Consider the following 26,595-nt stretch of genomic DNA (forward strand, 5'->3'; position numbering starts at 1 on the left):
GAATTTATATATTATCCCCCCAAAAAAAGGTACAAAAACTGGGCTAGCTAATAAGAAATTATATTTCACAAGAGTATGTGCATTTAACTGAAAGTTTTGATATACATCCAATAACTATTTCAGATCACGCACCAATAACAACTAAAATAAAAAGCAGGATAATTAAATAAAAATGAGACACTGGCACTTACCCACCTATCTGTTAAAAAGAGAAGAATTTAAGGAATGGGTAGTGGAAATGATTTGGGGGTTATTAGGGAAGATAGAAATTTCTTCTGAAAATATAGCTAGGGAGTGGGATAAAATTAAATTGGAGTTTAAAAATATGGTGGAAGTAAAAGAAAAATATATGACTAATGTCATTCGTCCACTCATGATAAAACACACAAACTTGCATGGATTTCATTCAAGCAGCTTTATCATGTACAAACACATTAGGATTGAAGCAAATAACTTTAACTTAGATAAAGTTATAAACAGACTGACAATTTCTCTCATACATGTTCACTCTCTGGCTGCACTCTCAAAATGGCACTGAATCTAGCACGTACTTGCGATTTATACGGACGTTCAGTCCTTGAAAATGCTTCTTAAAGGTACAACACACATACATAATCTATATCCTCCCTCTTTGAGAAATAAATCATACTTCATTGAAGACATTGATTGGCATTTAATATATACAAGATAATTCATTGACATGCAAATAAACTGAAATAAATACATGCAAACACTTATGTCCAGGTTGCTGTGTATTTCACACTAGATCTGGAGATGCGACCAAACTGTGTGACATAGATTTTAGAATCAGGTTTAGCAAATGGGACTGTCTCTGCTGAATGTTCAACCTTAGGGACATCTGGAACATCATCAGAAATGGAAGTTGGAGTTAAGACACATTCTGGAACAGGAACATTGTCTGGATTGCAGTGAGAGTTAAGAGTGTATCACAGCAAAAATGCTCCGATATCAGTTTTGATATAGGAAGAAGATGTCTGCGATTTCTCCTGTACTCCACACCCTCAGATTTCACAAAATAGAATTTCAGCTCGGCACATATACCTGTTATTTGACCAATCTGGTCGAAACCTTTCGCCGTGTGTATTCTCACTGTCTCTCCTTCTTTTAATGGATGAAGAAATCTGCTCGTTTTATCATAACTGGACTTCTGGAAAGAAGGCTTTCTGAATAGTTGGGCTTTGGTTGCTCTGTTGTTCTTAGCTTTAGGCCTCAACAAACCGGAACTGATAGGCAAGGTTGTTCTGATTTGCCTAGATCGAAGTCTTTGAGCAGGGAAGTCAAGTATATCATCATGGGGTATGTTTCTGAGATTAAGTAAATTCAAAAAGACGTTGGTATTGTCATGCTTTGACTGCTCTAGTAATTCTTTTGCAAAATTTTGAAACAATTGACTTGTAAATTGAGTACCATTGTCAGAGATAAGCTTATGAGGACTATCATGGACTGAGAAATGGCATTTCAACTTAACAGTAGTGGACGTTAAGTTAGGCAACAAATCATCTCAAACCAGTTCGAAAGACAGTCAACCAACACTAAGTAATGCTGATTGTTCCACTCAGATATGGCAGTGGCTACTACTGACCAAGGTAGTTTAGGAACTTGACTTAGCTGAAGTGGATCTTTCTGCAGATGTGGTCTAGTACTATTGCAAACTGAACAAGATGAAAGCTCTTTGTCAATGTCTTTTGCTAAAAAAGGCCAAACTACTAGTCCTCTCACCCTTCTTTTGGTAGATTTGGAACCTGGGTGACCACGATGCAAAATCTGGATATATTCCAGTTGTAAGGAAGCAGGAACAACAGCTTTAGGACCTTTGAAAATAATGTCATCTTCCATCAACATCTCATCTCTGTAAGGAAAATAAGCTTGTACTTCAGGTGATACACTGGATTGCTTTGGCTGCCATCCTACCTGGATATAGTGGTTGAGCTTTTGCAAAACAGGCTCGGTCTTTCAGCTCAAGTCTTGTGGTCGAAAAATTACGCACTTCCATGACATCAAAGTCAAAATTCTCTGCATCACACTGTTCTGTTGTATTTCCGGGTGACCTGGATAAGGTATCAGCCAGATAAAGAAGTTTGCCTTTTGTATAGACCATTTTGAAGTTGTACTTTTGTAATTTAAGCATCATTTTTGTAATCTTGCTGAAGCACAATGCATAGGTTTCTTTAAAATAATAACTAGAGGTTGATGATCAGTTTCAATCTGGATAGCTCTACCATAAATTTAATCATGAAACTTTGAACATGTAAACAAAATTGCCAAAAGTTCCTTCTCAATCTGAGCATATTGCATTTCAGTTTTGGTAAGAGTTCTGGATGCATAGGCTACTGGTCTGCCCTCTTGAAGAATAACTGCACCAAGACCAAACTTTGAGGCATCACAGGAAAGAATAAACTGGTTTATTGACATCATATAACCTTAGTGTAGGTGGAGCAGCAATTTTCAGCTTAATATCATTGAATGCTCTCTGGTGCTGTTCTAGCCATGACCATGCAACATTTTGCACATCAGCTCTCTTAAAGGTGCTGTCAATTCACTGAAATCTGGTAAAACTGGCCTAAATAGTTAACCATACCAAGAAAATGCTGTAGAGCTTGAACATTATCTGGAAAGGGCATCTCAAGAATAACTGCTTGCTTGGATGGGTCTGGTCGTAACCCAGTACTAGTAAACAAATGACCTACATATGTGACTTCTGGTAGTCTAAATTTGCACTTCAGAGGATTGAGTTTTAAGTTCACTTCATGTGCTCTGTCTAGAACTTTCTTGAGGTTTCTGTCATGCTCTGCTTCAACACTGCTGCTGACCAATAAATTATCTCCTTTATTATAGCACAGGGGTAACCAGAAAAGATCTGTTCCATTGCATGCTAGAAGACTTCAATTGCAGAATTTATTCCAATTGGCATCCTGAGGAATCTATATCTTCCAAATGGGATTACCGAATGTAGTCAGTAATGAAGATTTGTGATCAAGCATCACTTGCCAAAATGAACTCTTTGCATCCAAGACATTAAATACAGTGGCATTCAGTATCAGAGCTGCCAATTCCTCAACTGTTCGCATGGGATGATGAGGTCTTTCCAATGCCTTATTCAAGTCTCTTGGGTTGATGCATATTCTAATCTCATCTGAACCTTTTTTGTGAATTGCTACCATAGACAACACAGATTCAGTTGGTTCTGTAACTAGATAAATCATACCCTGCTGGACCATTTTATCCAACCGAGCTTTAACTCTACTCTGCATAGCTATTGAACTCTTCTTGCCAGTCTGACCACTGGAGTGACCTGTGGGTCTAACTTCATGGAATACACAATTGGAAAATTGCCTAGCTTGTCACTGAAAACATCAGCATATTCTGAGAAAATAGCATCAGTGAAGCTTGAACTGGGACATGTGCTTATATGATGAACTTCAGTAAAGGAAAGCAAGACCATTCTCCAACTGTCTCTGACACCCAACAATGACTGTGCAGGTCTTCAAACCATGTAAAACAACAACTTGTAGCCAAACAACATGAAAGCATTACTGAACCTTTGGTTTGAATTTCTTCCCCTTCATATGCAACAAGTCTCGCTCAACTAGTCACATTAAGTTGTTCACCCAGTTTTACTTTAGCAAATGCTTCTGCTGACATGACATTACACTTTGAACCAGTGTCTACTCTGAGCTCAATGGGTTTGCCATGGATCAGGACAGTACAAAACACTTTGTTTTTTGGCAACAAATCTTGCCAACAAATCTACTACATTAACCTTTTCATCAATTACTGATACACAATCTATGTAGAAAGTAGACTGTAACCCTATTTGATCAATTTGTTTTTCAATTGGCCTTTCTTTGCAACTGAGGTTTACTTGACTTGCAAAACTTTTGAAAATTATTTCATTTTTTACACTTGTGACATTGGTGACCAAATGCTAAGCACTTTTCTCTTTTAGACTCATGGTTAGCACCACAATTACGGCAGTTAACAATGAAGCTTGACTTGGCTGTACTAGACAACCTTTTTTCTGCACTGAGCAACTTGGTTCTGCACTGAAGAAAGTACAGTTGTGTACACCTGCCATAAATGTAGATGTTCGAGTGTCTTCACTGTTGCAGTCATAACTGTAGGGTGATCCTGCTGGCAGGCAGCCCGAGGTCGGCCAGAATTCCAAAGTCTGGGTCCGGCGTCGGCTGTACCAGCAAGTACCCTGACGTCAGAACGTAGAGGTATAAAGCCGACAGCCGACGCCATCTTCTCCAGCCTTTCTTGCCCCAGATGTCAGAAGCCACCAAAAAAACTAATAGGTGTCCAAAAGGAAACACAAATACACCACAAAAGAAGTGGAAGATGGAACAAATAAGAATAAGAGGGGATTGGTGGGAGGGAAACACTGACTGCAACAGTGAAGACACTCGAACATCTACATTTATGGTAGGTATACACAACTGTACTATGTTCTTCGTGTTTCACTGTTGCAGTCATAACTGTAGGGTAGAATCCCAAAGCTGTGAATGAGGGAGGAGGTTATGCAGAAGAAGGGGCAGCTAGAAGACCCTGCAAAACAGCAGAGGCAAAGCCTGCCCTAGACTTAGAATACAGAGGGAGATTATAGTGCTTAGAAAAAGTATGCACTGAACTCCAAGTGGCAGCTTCCAAAATGTCCTTGGTAGGAACTCCTCTGAGAAAAGTTGCTGAAGTGGCAGCTGCTCTAGTAAAATGACTTCTAACAGTACCTGGAATCTGTTTCCCATAGTGAGAGTAACAAAACCTTATTCCATGAGAAATCCATTTGGAAATAGTTTGTTTAGAAATAGCCTTACCTAGAGAACTGGAGGCATAAGAGATAAGCAATTGATCAGATTTTCTGAAATCTTTAGTTTTGTCCAGGTAAAATCGTAGTTGTCTGTGTACGTCCAATGAATGTAAGATCCTTTCCCCTTCATTTTGAGGATTAGGAAAGAAGGTAGGAAGGTGAATAGTCTGATTTAGAGCCACTTTCGAAATCACCTTAGGCATAAATGTAGGATTGGTCCTCAAGGAAACTCTGTCTTGGCGGAAGATAATATATGGTTCCACAGCCATGAGAGCTTGCAACTCTGAAACCCTTCTGGTAGAAGTCAATGCTAACAAAATAGCTGTCTTCCAGGATAAGAACTTGATATCCGAAGCCACAGCAGGCTCAAAAGGAGGCAAAGTAAGTTTCTCCAAGACATAATTAAGATCCCAAGCAGGAACAGGAGGAGTTCTGGGAGGTCTTAAATTCTTAGCCCCTCTCAAAAATTGTCTCACCAGCTGGTGAGAAAAAATGGGAAGATCAGTGTTGAAATGAGCCGAGATAGCAGAAGCATGAATTTTGATGGATGAAAAAGAGAGGCCTTTAAGCAAAAGGTCTGAGAGGTAAAGTAAAATGGAGGAAATATCAGGCAAAAGAGGGTTAGAACCTCGGTCCTGCATCCAAATACAAAATCTTGTCCATTTAGAAGCATAAGATTTTCTTGTGCTAGGCCGCCTAGCTTCTAAAAAAACATCCAAAACTTGTTTGGGAAGAGCAGAAGAAATCAAAGGCCCTTGAAGAGCCAAGATGCCAGGCATAGAGTCTTGATTTGAGAGTGTAGCATCTGACCCTGATGCTGGGACAGAACAGAAGGGATCAGAGGTAGAATCCAAGGAGGTTCCAAGAATAGGTGTTTTAAAGTTGGATACCAAAACTGCCGAGGCCAATTTGGAGCTATCAGAATGATAATCTTGGGTTTGTCCTGTTTTATTTTCAGTAATACCCGAGGCAGAAGAGGAAGAGGAGGGAAGGCATATCCCAAAAGATTCCTCCAGCTGAATGACAGGGCATCCACTTTCCAAGCTGTTTTGTGGAAGGACCTGGTGCAAAAGAGAGGCAACTGATGATTGAGATGGGATGCAAACAGATCTATCTGAGGACAACCCCAAACTGCAGTAATCTTGCTGAATAGGCTGGGGTCCAGCATCCATTCGTGAGGATCCAAAAGGTTTCTGCTTAGGCTGTCTGCTAAGAGATTCTGTTTTCCTGGAATGAATTGAGCTTGAAGATGCAGATTCAGATTTAGAGCCGTGTCCCATAAAGTCATGGCTAGTCTGCAAAGGGGGAGTGAGAGCCCCCTTGCTTGTTTATGTACCACATGACTGTGGTATTGTCTGTACCGAATCAGAAGAGGCCCTGGATTCAAAAGATTCTGGAAGGCTAGAAGAGCATTTTGGACTGCCAACATTTCCTTCAAGTTGATGTGCCAGAGAAGATGCTTCTTTGTCCAAGAGCCCTGCTGGCAAATATCTAGAAAATGAGCTCCCCAAGCATAATCCGAAGCGTCCGTGGTTATGATCTGAGAAGGTTGAGGCAGATGAAAGGGATTCCCTTCGTTTAAAGCACAAGCCCTGGACCACCAAAGGAACTCCTTTTGGAGGCAGGGAATCAGTGGAATCATTGTGTCCAGACTGTGGTAATGCTGTGACCATACACTCTTTAGGTACCATTGAAGTTTCCTCATATGAAGCCTTGCATTTGGAATCAACAGGATGCAAGAAGTCATGTAGCCCAATGCCTGCAGGAATTTCCTTGCAGTGAGCTGAGTTAAAGTAGCCAAGGTTTTGAAAATTGAGGCCAGCTGTAATTGTTTTTCTGGAGTGAGGAAGGCCCTTTGCAAGCTTGTGTTTAGAAGAGCTCCCAAAAAGATCATTTGCTGAGAGGGGATCAAATGTGACTTTTTTGTGTTCACTGAAAATCCCAGTAGAAGGAGAAGACATTGAACAAAATGCAGATGCTGAAGTAAAAGGTCTTTGCTGTCCGCCTGAATAAGGCAGTCGTCCAGATAGGGGTAAATTTGAATCCCTTGGAGTCTGCAATAAGCTACTACTGGAGCCAGGCACTTGGTAAAGACTCTGGGCGCAGTAGATAAGCCAAAGGGCAGTACAGAGAATTGAAAGTGCCTCGAACCTGCCTTGAATCTGAGGTATATTTTGCGTTCCTGCCTGATGGGAATGTGTAAGTAGGCTTCCTTTAAGTCCAATGTCACCATCCAAGCATCCTGCGAGAGCATTGGAAGAAGTTGTTGTAGAGTAAACATCTTGAATTTTGGAATTTCCAGAAAGGTGTTTAATACTGAAAGGTCCAGAATAGGTCTCCATGAGTTTTGTTTTCTTGGGACCAGAAATAGTCTTGAGTAAAAACCTTTTCCCATCTCGGAAAGTGGAACAGGCTCTAGGGCTCTCATGGCCAATAAAGCGTCCACTTGATTTAAGGCCTCTGACCATTGATGTTTTGGCAGATCTGGCCAACCGATAGACCTTGGCAGAGTATGAAAGTGGAATTTGTAACCTCTTAAAATCACGTCTAAAACCCATTTGTCTTGGGTAATATGAGTCCAATTTTGGTAGAAAAGAGTAAGTTTTCCACCGAGAGGGGCTTCCAGGCAAGGAGGACCTGTAGCCCAGCAGAGAGAGTCATTGGGTCTGCTTCCTTTGTGATTGAGATCTGTCTTCTCCCCTTCTAGGTGAAGAAGCAGTCCATTGTCTGGACCTGTAAGAGGCCTGAGCCTGAGCCCGACCTCTGGGGCGTCTATATCTTCCCCTTTGGGGCCTGTCAGACGTGGGAAAGGACCAATTTTTGGAGGGCCAATTTATAGAAAATCTAGGGGGCTGAACTTGTAAGAAATCTTTAACAGTCTGCATAGATTTTACTTTAACCTCCATCTTTTTAATAACCTCCTCAGCTTTAGAGCCAAACAAAACATCATGCTGAACAGGGGCATCTAACAATTTAGTCTTAACTTGCTCAGGTAAATTCTGCTCTCGAAGCCAAGCATGTCTCCTGATAACAGTACCAGAGGCTGCGGCCCTACAAGAAGCCTCCAAGGCATCAAAACCACAATGTAAACTATGTTTGCTAACTTGTTCAGTTGCATGCAGTACATCCTGTAATTCCTTGTCCTCTGCACATGCAGGAAAGGAAGAAAGTTTTTGTTTTAAAACAGACAAAAGAAATTGCTGATACTTGAACATATGAAACTGGCAATTTAAAGCTCTAATAGAAAGAGTAGCAGAAGTATACACCTTTTTGCCCCATCTGTCCAAGGCCCGAGAATCCTTTTCAGAGGGAATAGGATTTTTAGATGAAGCGGCCTTAGCAGCCTTGGAACCCTGAGAAATAGTTTCAAGATCTGCAGAAGGGTTCTTGAACAAAAATTTGGGAATCAGGAACTCTGTAAAATCTATCCGGCTTAGAAGGAGCAGGCGGAAAGGAATCAGGATTCAGGCTAGCTTCAGAGAAAGCATCATCCACAATATCAAGAACAGGAGGAATAGCCAAAGGTCTGTGTTGTGGGAGAAGGAGAAATTCCCTAAGTCTCTTCTTGGAAGCGGAATAATCCTGACCTTCTCAATGAAAATGCTCTCTCATCTCATGCAAGGTTTCCCCAAAAGAAAAATCTTCAGGGGGAGAAGCAGAGGGAATAGAGTCCTCTGCATCAGAATCCTCATAAGGAGAAAAGAATAATCCTGGTCAGAGGAAGAGACTGAAGACACAGAAGCCTGATCAGAGGAATCATAAGGGATATCCTGCCTAGGCCTTTTTTCAGGATGAGGGTGAGAACCCCTAATCATAGTAAGCAAATTTTCAGCCATCCTTAATAATTGCTTCTGGGTCTTGGGAGCTGGATCCAAAGAAGCTTGAGAAGAAACCCTTGGCTTAACAGGAGTCTTTGACTTTGCCTTTGTCTTTGTAGAAACAGTGATATGAGAAGGCCTGAAAACCCCTTCAGAAGCCGGTACCTGCACAGCGGTTCCTGACCCATCTGAAGGAGCGATGTCCGAAGGTCCTGCAGCAGATAAAATACTGGGCCTAGTTGGCTCCCCATGGGAGTCCGTGTCGGCCATCGGTTCCGAAGTGGCTGACGACAGGGGCTGCAAAAGCGCCTCACTGATGACAGCCGAACCCGAAGCTGGCTCCGGCCGCAAAGTATCCTGTTTGGACCTCGGAGGCCTATCCTTGTCCTTGCGTTTTTTGTGAATTCCGGTTGTCGGTAAAGTATCCGACGACATCCTATAATTGAACCGTCTACCGAAATAATTCAAGGCCCAATCGTACCTATGCTTAATCGTACGAGAATTAAACCTGGCACAAAACCGACAGCAAGAAACGTCGTGGTCAGGGCCTAAGCAAGGAAGACAGTAAGAGTGGAAATCTTTATGAGGTATTTGTTTTCCACACGATATACAATTATTAACTTTTTCTGACATCGGAGGGACAAGAAAAAAGTTTCCCCAACGGGGTACTTAGCTTGAGAAGAGAAGAAAAAAGTCTTCGGACCGACGACAAGCAAACCACGCTGTCCAGAATCTGCCAACCAACAACTTGTGAGCTGCTTTCCACCGCACAGCAAGAAAGACTGGAGAAGATGGCGTCGGCTGTCGGCTTTATACCTCTACGTTCTGACGTCAGGGTACTTGCTGGTACAGCTGACGCCGGACCCAGACTTTGGAATTCTGGCCGACCTCAGGCTGCCTGCCGGCAGGAACACCCTACGGTTATGACTGCAACAGTGAAACACGAAGAACATCCTTTGTTCTGCACGGAGCATGCTCCTTTAACTGAACTAGTCTTAAAACTTGCTGGAAAGCTACAGGTTTTTCCTGCCACACCTGCAGGAGCTATAGCTGTCATGTGCTTAGGCCTGTTTCTGCTTGCCACATGCTGCATGCTGTCTACACTTGCTTTGGTGCTTGCTGAAACCATGCAAGCATACTTGTGTGCCTTTCTGTAACTTCATGGATCTGACAAATCTCAACAGCCTTGCTCAATGTTAAGTCTCTGTCATGAAGCAAAATCTTTCTCACAGCAGCACTGCTAATACCATACACAAGCCTGTCCTTTATTAGCTCATCTTTTAAATCACCAAACTTGCAGGTTTTAGCTTTGTTTCTCAAATCAGTGATATAAGCTGCAACTTTTTCTCCTGGTCTTCGTTTGATTTCTTGTGTAAAACAAATGCCTCTCTAAATTATGTAACACTGGTCTGGGGGTTGCACATTTCTCTGAATTTACGCTAAATTCAGACACTCAGGATATTCCCTTGATTCAGCCTGAACAACAATATGATGGTTTTCGCCTTCACCCTCATATGCTCATGGTGAATAAAATGAATGCTCTCGATCAATAGTCTCTGACCCAGCTAGGTTTAGCAAAATGCATGCCCTGGTGCGTGCATCTTTATCTGAGTAGGCTGCTTGTATGAAAATATTGTACTCTTGCTCAAATATTCTCCAATTCTCTGCAATATTCTGGTCAAATACAAGTGGTGATGGTTTTCGAAATCTGTCTGCCATGCTAACAACTTATAGTAAAATACGATACAACCCAAGTCCACTTGTAACTATACGAACGTGCACACATACACACACACACACATATATATATATATATATATATATATATATATATATATATACATATATATATATATATGTAAATATATAGATCAATACATATATAGATATAGATAGATATTTATATACATATATATGTCAGAAATTTTTGTCGGCACTTGTAACTATACTCAATAGCACAATAAGCCTCTGAGTAATTGAACTCTATGAAACAGTTTGCAAAATAAGTGTCTGTGGCACAAGAGCACTCTTGAAATTATTGTACTTCAAGAAATGACCTCTTATCAGTATAAGAAACAATTCAAATAACTGCACTGTGCGAATAAATTGGGTGGTAGAAGAAGCTCAGAATAAAAACATTTCGAAGTAACTGCACATTGCAAATAAACAGTACGCAGCACACTGAAACACTTCCAAAATGGCTGTACTTTACTAAATAACTTTACAGAGTAAGAAACTCTCTGTGATGGCGGCTCTTTGCGAACAGACACACCCAGCACAAGAAACATTTTGAAATGGCTGTTTTTTGACTGCAGTTCATGAAATAGTTGCACTTTGTACACAATAAACTTTTCAGAATAAATGTAGAGTAATAAAAACACACTGTAAGCACTTTTACACACTTTGCGATGCTTTGAATAGCTCTAGTTATGCTCTGAATAGATTCAGTCATTGTGAAATAACTCTTTATGCCAAAACACTGTAATCTGCCAAAAAACATGCAGTCGCCTTGCTTTAGTTATGCTTAATATGCCCTTTTTGCCCTTTTATTATATTTGTTTTGTCCATTTAATTACTTTTCTTGTGCTCATTTTACTCAAAACATGCTCGTTTTGCAATTCCAAGGTAACCCCAAACCTTCTATATACTTTCCTGATAATCGTTTTATCAACTATCTTAATTTCAAACATTTTGTTTAATTAATAATCTGTTTATGCTTTTCATTTGCCAAATAAACATTTCTGTGCTATTCATTTACTTAGTAATGCATTGTGTGCCTTTGTAATGCTCTGTTTTATCTTTTTTAATAAAATAATCGTTCATGCAAGTTTTAATTACCTCTAGCTTGTTTCTGGCCCTTTTTTACTCTTATTTCTTTTGTTCTAGCTTCACTGCCGATTCTGCACCTTGTACCGCTGGAAAGCAGTCTTTGGAATCCCGGTTCTGACACAATGTCGTTCGTCCAGTCAGGATAACACAAACAGATATGCATTGGTTTCATTCAAGCAGATTTATTATATACAAACACATCAGGATTGAGGCAAATAACTTTTAACTAAGATAAACTTATAAACAGACTATTTCTCATACATGTTCACTTTCTGGCTGCACTCTCAAAATGGCACTGAAGCTAGCATATGCTTGCCATTTATATGCACGTTCAGTCCTTGGATATGTTTCTTAAAGGTACAATATACATACTCTACAGTTAAGAAGTAACAATAATTATTTAGCGGGACTGACAAAAGTTAAAGTATTGCAAAATAGGAGGGCTCTCACAAAACAAGAAGAGGTGCAATTACAGTCTGCTAAAGAGAATATAAGGGATTACCTCAATAATATGCATGTTTAGAAAGACTGCTGTTAAGCAACTGCTTTTTGATAATAACGCTAGGGAGCAAAAATTTTAGCACAGTGGTTCAGGCAACAGAAAGTAGAAAGGGTTGTTGTCAAATAACCAGAGATCCAATAGAGGTATTAGAAATCTTTCAGAAATTTTATGAAAATATGTATAAAGCAGAGAAATGTGGAAATCAAGAAAAATTGCAAATGGAAATGTTTATGGAATAATTAAATATGCCAAGGTTAGAGGTAGATAAGGCTCAATTACTGACAGTGAGGATAGAAGGAGATGAGGCAAAAGTGATGTTTAACCAATCTACAGGAAATTCCCCAGGAATAGACTGTATTCCTGTGGACGTCTGGTAGCTAGGAGGGGAGAAAGTGATTAAGATCTAGAAGGTTTTGTTTAACAGTATTTTAAAAAGGAGGAAAAGCACCGACATCCTAGAAGAAAGCAGTGGTGGCTAAAATACCTAATGATGGCAAAGACCCATCAGACCCAGCTTAATATCGGCACATTCCAATGTTAAACCATGGTTAAAAGGTGTTTATGTCTATAAAGGTTAAAAGAATGACAAAGGTGATGCCAAAATTGATAGATAAACAGCAATGTGGTTTTGTTAGTGGGAGATAAATATTTCAAACCATTAACAGAACAATGATGATCCGGAGGGAAACAAAATGTAAGAAAATACCGCTGTTGTTGGTAGGTCTTGATGAAGAGAAAACATTTGACAGAGTTGGCTGGGATTTTATGAGTAGGGCAATGAAAGCATTTGCATTCCTTGATAAAATTACAAGGTTGATTAGGATTATATATGAGGGATTAGAGGTGAAAATTGAAGTGGGCAGATGAGGAGAACTCTTCTCTGATAAGTTATGTTCAAGCAGGGGAACCAGGCAGGGGTGTCCTCTTTTCCCTTTATTTGCATAATGCTTAGAACCATCAGCAAAGAAAATAAGGGGCTAAGAAATTCAAGGATAGAAAAGTTGGCTTTATTTGCAGATGTTACTATTTTACACCTGATAAAACCAGAAAAGGACATTTTAGTGTTCTAGAACATTTGAGGCAGATGCAAGCCTTTTTGAATATAAAACAAAGGCAATAGCTGTAAACCATGTACCTATACATGATTTATTTTCAGAAATACCCATATTTAAGTCGACACGATAAAATGAAGTACTTAGTACAGATTAAAAAGAATTGTATTATGGCACTTAAGGATATGTGGGAAGAGACTAAACAAAATATAATACAACAGCTAAGAAATTGAAAATTCTGTTTTATGGATGGATTTGAATAGCAAGATACAAGCAGTGAAAATGTTTTTACTCCTTTTGTTTTTTTATATATGCCAACCATATTTTTGTCAACCAAAGGAGAAGTTGTGGATAGCAATTAATAAAGAGCTGAAGGATTTTATCTGAGAGGGGAAGAAGGCAAGACACAAGTGGGATAAGGTCATCCTTCCAATAGAACAAGGTGGTTTGGGATTACCTGATTTGAAGAGGTATTTCAGAGTACACAGTTAAGGTGCCTATACATAATAGAAGCAGACAGCTACAATTCAAAGTGGAATGGGATGATAATGAAATGGGGGGAACACAAGAAACAAGGAGAGACTGGGATTTTGGATGCAGATCCTTAATAATAATAACAATAACCATACAAAATATTATAATTCATAAAGCAGCAAAAAGTATTCTAAGAACTAAGCCAACACAGAGACGGAATAATGATATTCTGATGATAGGAATTACTGCAATTAAGAGTACAGAGAATAGGCAATAGGGGAGATGGAATTTACTGGAGTAAACTGTCAAAGGAACTAATGTACTGGGAGCAATTTATTAGAGAAACTGGGAACAAATAATTAGAGACCAAAGGGTAATAGAATGGGAAGAGGCCAAGAATTCATTTGGACTACAAGCTGTGGATTGCCTTCCATATCAAGCAGTGATATCAGAGTATAGGCAAACAGAAAGAAATATGGAATCCTAAGTGAAACACCAGCACTGGTACAGTTTTTAGTATAATCTAGAACAGAAGCTGCTGTTAAAAAATGGATAATTAGTACATCATATAAAACATTGCACAATAAAATAGGAATCAATCAGAGGAAGTTAGAAAAGATTGAGAAGCGTGATTGGATAAGCAATTCATAAAGAAACAATCAGGGATATATGTATGGCTCCTAAACATGAAACAAAGTCTAGAAGATATAAGATCTTTGCTTGGAGGTGTTTTTAAATCAGGTAATTTTATACCCCAAGCAGACTCAGAAGAATTTGTCCTCAGAAAGATCACAAATGTTGAAGGTGTGATGGGGAAGAAAGAGGTAATTGGGAACATATTTTTTGCTGTGTAATGAGTTGGCAGACTTAAAAAATTTCCTGCAGGCTATACTGGGTGAGCAAATTGGTGTAACTTAGAATATGATGTTTTTGAGCTATAATACAAAATCGGAATTGCCTAGACATACTAATGCCTTGCTGAGTTTAATGCTGGTGGCTGCCAAAAAAGCAGTTACTAGAAAATGGAAATCAAAGTCCAAACCAACTGTATTAGAAGTTGTAAATACAGTAGCAGAGATAAAACAATGGAAGTGAAATATTTAGAAAAGGTTAGGAGCAAATTACTTAGACAAAATGGGAACTGTGGGAAAATAATGTTTTAGAGGAGGAATGAGATTTAAGGGAAGCCAGGAATTGAATAAGCTTTGTAATGTTTGACTGACAATGACTGGCTAGATTATTAGTGATGTATAATGCTTGCAACTAAAAATATGTCAGTATGTTTGTTTTCATTTGTATACATGCATGAGTGCCTTTGTCATAAGTGATAATTTAATAAGGATGTTTCTTGTTTTAAAAAAAAGTAGCAGAATATTACATTCAAGTACTGACAGAAAAGGCACTGGGAGGAAATAAAAGCCAAAAGGAGTTTCTTATCTGAGGGCTATCCTTGTCCTGGCAGGTGACTGGTTCTTTCACCTCACAGACAGGCAGTGGGAGGAGTTTTGAGCTTTGCCAGTCTACCAGGGGAATGGCAGCATAGCACTTCTACCCATATGCCAGTAAGGCAATGAGTTTATTGAACCTCAATAGTAAGAAGGCTGATGAAATAGTATAAATTAAACACAGTAAGATCCAAAAGCAGTACACAGTACCAATATTACAACAATAACAACACACTAAATATGTATAATAATCAATAGAGCAAGGGCTGAACAAGAAGGAAAAAGTGTACACAATATACTATAGACTAAAAGGCTCAGATGCTATCAATAGTCCAAATGGAAACTGGATTAAATGCAACACACCACGCCCTTTCAAGGCTCAATGGTCACTAAAAGAATGAAGAGACTGGCTTCAAAGAATTAATGCCTTGGGTACAACACATTGACTGCTTCTATGATACCACAAAATACAGGTTTTAAATAGTCAATAGGCTTGGGTGCAACACTGTGATTACCTCAAGGATTTATCAGACTAACTTGCCATATCCTGACATGCAGTCAAATGTAGTTGCTGGTAAATACTACCCCAAGTACAAAGGAGAATGCAGATTATCAATAACTGTTGATGAAGACTATGAACTGATCTGGGAGCAGCAAAGAACCAACAAAAATGTTGGCCAATAAGCTGCAGACAACACTTTTTTTTTTTTATAAACAAATATCAATGCACAAGCCAGTACAACCAAGCTGGGAGCAAGAAGGAGTTACTATAAAAACAGCAATTTAGAGCCACGGTGCACTACCAGTCACAACCTTTAGCAACTGTGCAAACTAGGCAAGGGACTACAACGAATGCAAGTAATGCTATAAACAGTTACAAAGATATCAACTATCTTTACAGTGCAACATATCCCTCTGATGCACATATTGCAGCTAGGTCAGATCTGGTTAAAACAAGTCAATCCAGTAGCACTGCACTGGAAGGAAATGCTGCACAGAACATAACAGTCAAATAGGGCAGAGGGTCTTTCTATGCAGGACAATTTAAAAGCTATATTTGAAAGTCAGAGACTTTCAGAAAGACAGTTATAAATTAAGCCTGGAGCAAACAAAATGCCCAGAACACCATTATGTTTTCTACTCTCACTAGAAAAAAGGTCCAAAAGTTCCTAAACAAATAAAACACTGATGCAATAAACAGCATTAACAGATTAGATGTAAATGTACTTTAAAAGATCACAAATGGACTTGGATTAAATAAAAAAACTTCCCTGACATCTCTGGGACTGGTAAAATGGTTAATTCTAGTTAGAAATAGTCAGTTCCATTAGCAATGTGTAGCAAGCATATGCAGCACAAAGCCCAACCAAAAATGTATAAGCTACATTAACAAATTACATGTATTCAGGAAGCCAACTGTAGATTAAGCCTGGAGCAGCCAAAATGCTAGGAACACCAGCAAATTCCCTAATCTCACTAGAAGAAAAAAGTGTCCCAGATGAAGCAAACTCTGGTAAAGCAAACAGTATTAACTGATTAGCAGTAAATGCACTTTAAATGGTCACAGATGGACATAGATTAAGTAAAGAACAACATTTCTGTGAGGTCTTTGGGACTGCTAGTGAGATCAAACTTGGCTACACTGGTCAATTCAGCAGCAGAGTGTGTAAAAAATGTAGCACAAAGTAGCCCTGCAAACAGAGCAGCAGGTCCTGCTATGCAATACAGTAGAAAAGCTACAATCAATATACACAGGCAATCAGAAACACAATTTCCCACCTTCTCTAGAAAAGAAAAATGCAAAAAAGCATTGAAAAAAAAACCTCTGGCACAGTAAATGCACTTTAAAAAGCACTTTGCTCTAGCATGTGTCTGCTTAATTCTGTCAGTAAAAGTCTCTTCTTTCTTCACTCCAGAATTCACAGTCTTATCCTCATTCCCATTGTCATAATTACTGTGTATTATTTTCAGCAAGTCTCTTTCATCAACACTGACATTTTTATTAGCATGTAGGCCCTCAGCTTCAGCCCTGACATTACAAAGTCTGGAATGATGTAACCATACAGATACACCACCCTCCCTCACAAATACCACAGCTCCATTGTGGACACTCATGACTCCAGGTCCTTTTCTACTCTGCATATTCAGCTCTCTTATAGTACATTTTATTTCCTGTTTCAGACTTTTCATTTGTAGAATAAGGATGTTTCCACTGTGCTATCCACATTTTGTCTTGGGCATTCAATCTCACTGAATGCTCTCCTTAATGTATGCATTGCTGAGATTGTTCTCTCACTGCCATGCATCTGATAGATTACCTACTCTGGAAGAGGCTAGCAAACTACAGCAGAAGAAAGATTTGTATTTTGACTAAATACAACCTACCATGGACTACATCTACAAACCTTGTACCCAATATTCTAACAACAGACCATAAAACTAGTGCTGTTTCCCAGTTATCCACTACTTTTTTTATTATTATGTATTCTATTATTTCTGTTAAGTATTTGTGTCATGAACAGCCATCTGTTTTAGGGCTATATGCAGCAGTTTCACTATAAAAGTTCGACTTACATTATTATTAAATTCTCCAAAATTCTCTGACACTGATATTAATATTTTTGAGGTAGACTGTGTTATTTATAATTTTCAAGTGCTTATTTGTGTATATAATGCTTCTTGTACTGAATTGTATGAACTGATCAGTGCAGTGGAGGTACCATGTGCCAGGTTTAAGCTTAAGTAAATTCATAGCAAATGTCTTACTGCACTCAAAGGCCAGGGACAAGCCAGAACAGGTGTTTGGGTCGTCTGCTACACTTTTGTCAGTTTCATAATTGTCAACAATCTTGTTTCAGGACTGTAATACACACACAATTCTTATTTGCTGAACGCCTAAACAGTTCTTGTAATCTTGAAGATGCAGCTTCTTTAAAACTTTCTGCTCCTCTTCTGTAGCCATGTTCTCTGAAACAGTGAGGACTTTGTTTTCACAAAAAAAAAAAATCTCTTTTTAATGTTTTTAGAATGTTAATACAATAATGGTGAATTCAAAAGTCACTTTAAATATCACAGCTTTGTCATGTTCCATAAACGTCTGTCCCGGCCCTTTTCAAGGATGAGTTACCTGGCAGCAAGGTCATCTAAACTGCAGCTGTATCTGTTTTGGTATTGCATTTCCGTAGTCCTATCTTTTGCTGGTATGTTTCATTCTTCTGGTGGAACATAATTGCTTTCTATCTCCAAACCTGAAAACTCTATTATTGTGCATATGTGTCTTTAATATGTTATTCAACTCCCTCAGACTTAGTTAGCCAATATAATTATTTAACCATTTCTGTACACAGGCTTTGTGTGTGTGGTGTCACTCACAGCTGATTCAAAAGAATTTACCATAAAATTCTCTGCATCTAAAGTCATTTCTGTTGCAAAAACATGCTGCATTCCTGTATATCTTCTGATGTTTCTTCTTCCTCGGCTATTATAACTTGTTCATTTCAGTTTGGATTGTATTTAACCCAGTGATGACTGCTTAAGCAATCAGCACTTCTGGATCTTCTTTCATGCTTATCTAGTGGATTTGTGCCTGGTAATAATGGTTTCACCACGCTATTTTGCAAGCTTAACTTGCTTCTTCATGTCTGCTCTGTTCTGTTAAATATACCATGTCTTGACTTATTGTTCACTGCCATCACTGATCCTTTCCCCCCAAAAATGCACATTATGGCTGACTTCACTGAAGAAACTCAGTTCTGTATAGACTGCTAATGTTTATTACCTATCGTTCATGTCTAACATGTGGTATCGAACAGCATAAAACACTTGTTTCATCAGGGAGCACACATTTGAACATATGGTTATATTTTTGCTCAAAATCAATTATTTAATCAGGTACAGAGACTGAATTGTTTCTAGTAATCCAGTCGGAATTAGAGTATGCCTCATTAAACTGATCCTCTTCCCCTTTTAACAGCTTCAAGTCTTGCTATTAAAATGCAAGTACACTTTTGTCTGGGCTCAAATATTCTGCTGAAAATCATCACTGTACTCTTTGTTCCACCTCTGTGGATGACAACATCAACTGCTGCACCCTAGTCTCTGAGGATTATCACCTCTCAAAGAGTGATGTTTCTTCTATCTATGTAGAACTGCACTACCAGTGTCTATTTCAAGTTTCCCAGCACTGAAGAGACAAAACAATAGTTTGATTTCAACACAACTCTGTGAAATCAGCACACTTGGATGGCCTTCCTTCAAATAACTGAGAATACTCCTAACCTGAAAACTACACAATGAAACAAAACATCTGCAGGAAATACAGATGACAATCTAAAATATGGCAGCCTCATACATAATTAAAAAGGTCTTCTTCATGGATCCTCATTTTCTCAGTAAAGTAAATATGCAAGAATATACTGTATGTGGAAGACACACAAGTATTACTTGCATTCTCAAGTATGGCCAGGCATCTTCTGCAGAGTTTAGACTAGGTCACTTTTTTTTTTTACCTGTTTCACACAAATGTTTCATCTTGCCCATTTATGTTAAGTCATATCAAGCGCTGTGATGTACACTAAATGTAATTTTTTTCTGAATAAGGAAAGCATTTTTATTTAGCAGATTATACACAACTTTTTTATAACATAAAAACAAACCCAGAATGGACAACTACTTTTAACCAGCTGCCATCTCAAATGCTAAAAAACTTCACCCTAAAGCTTAAACATACATATACTGTGCATCACTTCATGATATTTTTTATGCACTCCTAATGCATCAAAATCGCTCTACAGCCATAATTTTACAAACTTTGCCCTCCTCCCAAAATGCAGTTTAAGTCCCTACAGTGTCAATTAGCCAAGGCATGATTTTTTTTTTCATTCTTTCATTATTATTGTAACTAAATTACTTTGTCACGTGTTTACTGCAAAGAGGTAAAAGTATTTCATGGTCAATTTAAAGTTTCTTACATACAGGATGAAAAGAATAGTATTTTATTATTTTATTAAAAGTTCAAAGATGCAGTCCTCAAAAAAATGCCCTGACAGTACAGTTTTGTACCTACCATAAATGTAGATGTTCGAGTGCTAATACAGCTGCAGTCATAACAGATGGGTTCTCCTGCCGTCAGGCGGGTCCTCGGTCAGCCGAATTCCAAAGTCTAGGTCCGGCGTCGGTTGCCGTTGCTTCTTCCCTGACGTCAGTGCAACAGGGGTATAAAGGAACCAGCCAACGCCATTTTCTTCTGTTTTTCTTGCCCAGATATCAGGTGCCCCCAGAAGGAAGGCAATACATAAACTTGTGTAATAATGCAGTGTAATATAATCAAAATACAGTAATTGCAAGCAAATACAACATAAATGAATACCCCAATCAGATTGTATGAGGATGTGTTAGCCTATAGGCCTGTCCCAAGAGGGGAAGGAGGGAGGGAAACCTGGACTGCAGCTGTATTAGCACTCGAACATCTACATTTATGGTAGGTACAAAACTGTACTATGTTCATCGTGCATACAGCTGCAGTCATAACAGATGGATAGAATCCCAAAGCTAAGAAAGGGGTGGTAGGCACTAGGTGGAACTAGGAGGAGCCAAAATGCCCTGCAAGACTGCAGTGGCAAACCCTGCTCTAGATTTGAAGTATAAAGGTAGGTTGTAGTGCTTGGAGAAGATATGCACAGAACTCCAAGTGGCTGCTTCCAAAATATCCTTGGTAGGAACTCCTCTGAGGAAGGCTGCAGAGGTGGCTGTGGCCCTGGTGGAATGAGATCTAATGCCTGTAGGTACAGTTTTGCCATGAAAGGAATAGCAGAAGTGTATGCAGTGGGCTATCCATTTTGAGATTGTCTGGTTGGAGATTGGCTTTCCTTGAGCTCCTACCGCATAGGCCACAAAGAGCTGTTCTGATTTCCTGAAAGGCTTTGTTCTGTCCAAATAATAACGCAGTTGTCTGTGGATGTCCAAGGAATGTAGCAATCTTTCCCCTTTGTTTTGAGGATTAGGATTAAAAAGTAGGTAAATGTATGGCCTGATTTAAAGCTACCTTGGATACCACTTTAGGCATAAACGACGGGTTGGTTCGTAAGGAAACTCTGTCCTGATGGAAGATGATAAAAGGCTGGACAGCCATGAGAGCCTGTAGTTCTGAAACTCTACGAGCTGAGGTGATAGCCAGAAGGAAAGCTGTTTTCCAGGACAAATATTGCAAATCTGATGACGCAGCTGGCTCGAAGGGAGGCAAGATCAGTTTTTCCAGAATGAAATTAAGATCCCAAGCAGGTATTGGTTGTTTCCTTGGAGGTCTTAAATTCTTAGCCCCCCTGAGAAACTGTCTTAAGAGAGGGTGAGAGAATAGAGGTGGATCAGTGTTGTATTCTGCAGAAATGGCTGAGGCATGGATTTTGATGGAGGAGAAAGAAAGTCCACTGCTTAGCAGTTCAGCCAAATATTGTAGTATTTGAGGTAAATTTAATTTTCCAGGATCCTGGCCCTTTTTCTCATTCCAGACACAAAAACGTTTCCATTTTGCGGAGTAAGCTTTTCTAGTTGATGGCCTTCTGGCCTCCAAAATGACATCCTGCACCTCCTTGGAGAGTAGGGCCTGCTGTGATGCTAGGAAATCTTCCATGTGGCTAGATTGAGTGTTTTTAGCTGGCTGTGAAGAGTTTTGAAGCTGTGCTGAGTCAGAAGAAGAGGCATTAGAGGCAGGGTCCATGGTGGCGAATGCGTCAGGCTCCTCAGGAGAGGGTACCACTGTTGCCTTGGCAGTCCGGAGCAATGAGAATCATCTTTGGTCTGTCTGCTCTGGTTTTCAATAGAACTTTGGGCAGCAGAGGAAGAGGTGGGAAGGCATAAACTGTCATTGATGTCCAACTGAAAGAGAGAGCGTCCACTCTCCAGGCCTTTGGATGAAAGATCCTTGAGCAGAATTTTGTCAATTGATGATTTTTGTGGGAGGCAAAGAGATCTACGTCTGGCCTTTCCCATTCTTGGATTATTTCTGCAAAAACTTTTGGATGCAATTTCCATTCGTGTGGATCTGTCATATTCCTGCTTAGGTTGTCTGCCAGCGTGTTTTCCTTGCCTGGCAAGTACTGTGCTTGTAGTTCCATTTGTAAGTCCATGGCCATGTTCCAAAGTGACATGGCCAGTCTGCATAGGGGGTATGAATGGGTTCCTCCCTGTTTGTTTATGTACCATATAACTGTGGTGTTGTCCGTTCTTATCATTAGCTGACCTGGTTGCAGAAGGTCCTTGAAAGCTATAATAGCATTTATTACTGCTAGCATTTCTTTTTGATTGATGTGAAGGTGCTTTTCTTTTTGGGACCATTTGCCCTGAATGCACCGGTCTGTCATGTGCGCCCCCCAGGCGTAGTCCGAGGCGTCTGTTGTGATGACCTGATTTGCTTGAGGCTTGCTGAATGGAAGACCTGTGTTTGTTTGGCATGCTTGAGCCCACCACAGAAATTCCTTTTGCAGACATGGAATTAGTGGTATTACTGTTTCCAAACTATGGCTGTGTTGAGACCATATGTTTTTCAGGTACCACTGTAGTTTTCTCATATGCAGCTTTGCACATGGGATTAGTAAGATGCAAGATGCCATGAATCCCAGAGCCTGCAGGATTTTCCTTGCAGTCAGCCTGGTGCAATTTGCTAGTGTTCTGAAGTATTGAATTAGTTGCCCCTACTTCTCTGGCGTGAGGTAGGCCATCTGGGTGTTTGTGTCCAAAATGGCACCCAGGAAAACTATCTACCGAGAGGGTATTAGCCTTGATTTCTTTTTGTTGACTGTGTATCCCAGAGAGTTCCACAACATTATTACATAAGCCAGATGTTTCAGAAGAATGTGCTTGCTGTCCGCATAGATCAGGCAGTCGTCCAAATAGGGGTATATTTGTATCCCTTGAAGTCTGCAGTAGGCAATTGCTGATGCCAGGCATTTCGTGAATACTCTGGGCGCAGTAGATAAGCCAAAGGGCAATGCAGAGAATTGATAATGGGTTGAACCTGCAAGAAACCTAATGTACCTTCTGCAATTTTGTCTGATTGGGACATGCAGGTATGCCTCCTTGAGGTCCAATGTTACCAGCCAAGACTCCTTGCCCAGCATGGGAAGAAGTTGCTGTAGAGTGAGCATCTTGAATTTTGGTACGAGTAGAAATGTGTTTAGGATGGATAGGTCCAAAATAGGTCTCCAATCTTTTCCCTTCCTTGGCAATAAAAACCTTGACCTTGTTCGTGCGTAGGTACCTCTTGAATAGCTTTCATGTTTATGAGATCTGTAATTTGCCTTTGTGCCTCTGCCCTTTGATTGTGTGGCAGGTTTGGCATGCCTCTCATTTTTGGAAGGGTGTGAAAATGGAATTTGTAGCCTCTGTCTATAATGTCCAGGATCCATTTGTCCTTTGTGACAGTATGCCATTTTTTTGAAAATAATGCCAGCTTTCCTCCTAAGGGGGCTGCCATTTGAGACTTGGTTAGCATGCAAAGAGGAAAGTCATTGGGTTTGCTTTCTGAAAGATTGCGAGTTATCCTCACCACCTCTTTGTGTAGGAGCTTGCCATTGTCTGCCTCTAAACGATCCTTGGGATTGTCCTCTGCCCCTCGGGCGCCTGTATCTGCCTCTTTGGGGTCTGTCCGTGGCAGGAAAGGGCCAGTTTTTGGAAGGCCAATTTCTACTAAAACGTGGGGGTTGTACCTGAAGAAATTCTTTCACAGTTTGCATTGATTTAGCCTTTTCCTCCATTTTCCTTAAGACCTCCTCAGCATTAGCACCAAATAGTACATCCTTTTGAAGAGGGGTGTCTAGTAATTTAGCTTTGACATGATCAGGCAAGGCTTGTTCCTTGAGCCAAGCATGCCTACGTATGACTGATCCTGTAACAGCAGCTCTACATGAAGCCTTTAGAGCATCAAAACCACATTGTAAGGTATGCTTACCCACTTGTTCTGCACTATGCATCAAATCCTGCAACTCCTTCAAGTCTGGTTGTTCAGGCTGTGACATTTTACTTTTCAATTGTGATAACAAAAACTGTTGGTATTTTAGCATATGAAACTGACAGTTTAAGGCCCTCATGGATAAGGTAGCCGAGGTATATACCTTTTTTCCCCACCTTTCTAAGGATCTGGAGTCTCTCTCGGAAGGTAATGGATTTTTAGCAATGGAGGCCTTAACTCCTTTGGGGCCCTGTGAGATGGTTTCTGGGTCAGCAGCATGGCTTTTGTATAGAAATTGGTGTGAGTCAGGAACCCTGTAGTACCTGTCAGGCTTAACTGGAGCTGGAGGTAGAGAGTCCGGGTTAAGGCATGCCTCCGAGTAAACATCATCTAGGATGTCCAAGACAGGAGGTATAACCAGTGGCCTGTGCTGGGGTAACAAGAGAAATTCCCTGAGCCTTTTCTTGGAATCTGAATAATCTTGGCCTTCCCAGTGGAAATGTTCCCTTAAGGTATGCAAAGTTTCCCCAAATGAGTAATCCTCTGGGGGGAGACAGAAGGGATGGACTCCTCCGCATCAGAGTCTTCAAAAGGGGAGTAGGAATGTTCCTGATCATCAGAATGCTCTGAAATAATGGAGCCCTGATCAGAGGAGGGGGAATCTTCCTCCACTCTGGGCCTTTTGTCCGGTGGGGGCTGAGAACCTCTGATAAGAGTAATTAAATCCTCAGCCATTTTAAGCATCTGTTTCTTAGGCATGGGGCGCCTGGAGATGGGCCCTGTGTAGCTGGTCTCTTAGAGTGCATGGTTGCTTTAGATTTTGTGAAGGCCTTGATGGAGAAAGAAGAGGAAGGTCTGAATGAACCTTGAGTGGAGGTGGACCTGTCCACATTCTGAGATACAACGCCAAGAGTGGCTTCGGTATCTGTAGTCGGGGTGTGGGCCGAGGAGCCTGCGACCTCGGGCACAGGAGACACCGTCAAAGAACTGTCGTCGGTAGTCAGGGGCTGCGTAGGCGCCTCGCTGAGAACCGGACCACGTGTAGTCGGCTTTGGCGTGGTGTCAGTAGAGGCCGCGGACCTCGTGTGTCGGTCCTTGTCTTTGCATTTTTTAGACAAAACCGGAGTCGGAGTATCCGATGACATAGTATAGTTAAATGCTTTCCCAAAATAATGTTGGGCGAACTCCGCCCGACGCTTAATAGTGCATTTGTTGAATGTAGCACAAAAGCGACAGACCGAGACGTCGTGGTCTGGGCCTAAACAAGGTGTACAGGGGGAATGGAAATCCTTATGCGGTATTTGCTTCCCACAAGAAATACAATTATTAACTTTGTCTGACATCGGTCTGAGGCAAGAAAAGTTTCCCCAACGGGGTACTTAGCTTTTAAGAAGACTTCGGTTTCCAAATTTTCGTAATCTCAGGAGAACTGCTTCTGCTTCGGGCACCGCGCGGCAAGAAAGACTGAAGAAAATGGTGTTGGCTGGTTCCTTTATACCCCTGTCACACTGACGTCAGGGAAGAAGCAACGCCGGACCTAGATTTTGGAATTCGGCCGACCGAGGACCCGCCTGACGGCAGGAGAACCCATCTGTTATTACTACAGCTGTATGCACGATGAACATCTTCCCCCAACATTCTTGCTATATATGAAAGTTGCTAGCTGTTTTCATTCATTGTGACTTAACAGCAATTACTTCAAAGGGACAGAAATACAGGAAGTTACATGACAGCTACCTGTAGTTTTTGGTAACTGTGCTTAATTCTCTGGTTACTCACATGAATAAAGGTGTCACTTCACAAGTCAAAAATGGCACTACCTGTTTGTTATGCAGTGCTGCAATATAACTCATTCATGACTTTATACAAATACCTCCCCAACAGTCATCTTTTTGGAAAATTTACAGTACCTTATTGACTTCAGCAAAACACAGTGGCAACATGCAAAATTCTGGGTGTTAACCAACGATAAAAACTACAGAATATGTGCTGTCTAGCCTATATCATGCAAGCAGGAACAAATATATACTCTACATAGGAAACAATGGTGGGATCTCCATGACCTGTGAATAAAAACAAATTGAGAAGTATTTCAAAGGCACATGGAGACTAAAGAAAATGTATGATTTAACAGAATGATAAAATGATTCTTAAGGTAAGGTTAACTAAACTGAAGGACACAGTGTTCCTTTAAGAGGAATGTAACTTTGTGATTGCCTATGATAATCCTGTCTGACATACTTTAAGCTGTAAAGTTGCTAATTTATTTATTTTTTTAAATCATTACAATATTGTATAATAATATCTATTATTTTTCCAATAGGCATTTCTGTTTGCATTCATTCTAACACAGGAAAATAACTGAAAAAGGAAGATGAAATAATAATGAGTTACATACCACATCTCAGGAAAAAGTGTGTTTATCCCTTCCCAGCTGTAAACATTCAGGACAGCCAACCAAAATTTACCCCAAGAAGGGATGCCAACAGCTCCACCTACAGCAAATACAACATATGTGTTACTTCCCCATCAAGTCACACTACAAAAAAAAAAAAAAAAAAAAAAAGAAGACTCTTGTAAGTGTCTCTATTTACATCAAAAATATACTTCACAAGGCTGGTCAAACAGGACAATGCACTTGAGCTGCTCCATGTCCAAATCACCATAGGTAAAATTCAATACCACTTCCTCGGAAGCTATATG

At 40.1% G+C, this 26,595-nt stretch overlaps 1 protein-coding gene across 1 annotated transcript in view; it reads right to left on the reverse strand.

Moving 5' to 3' along the window:
* Window positions 1-26,595, reverse strand: part of LOC122803758 (lanosterol synthase-like) — a 792,945-nt gene that overhangs the window by 489,908 nt on the left and 276,442 nt on the right. The window contains exon 6 of the mRNA XM_044073448.1: window positions 26,291-26,387. Within this exon, the coding sequence (XP_043929383.1) occupies window positions 26,291-26,387 (97 nt within the window). The remainder of the gene's footprint in view (window positions 1-26,290; window positions 26,388-26,595) is intronic.

This window comes from Protopterus annectens, chromosome 6.part0 (assembly GCF_019279795.1).
Source record: "Protopterus annectens isolate FY-2018-M chromosome 6.part0, PAN1.0, whole genome shotgun sequence".
Classification (NCBI taxonomy): Eukaryota; Metazoa; Chordata; order Ceratodontiformes; family Protopteridae; genus Protopterus; species Protopterus annectens.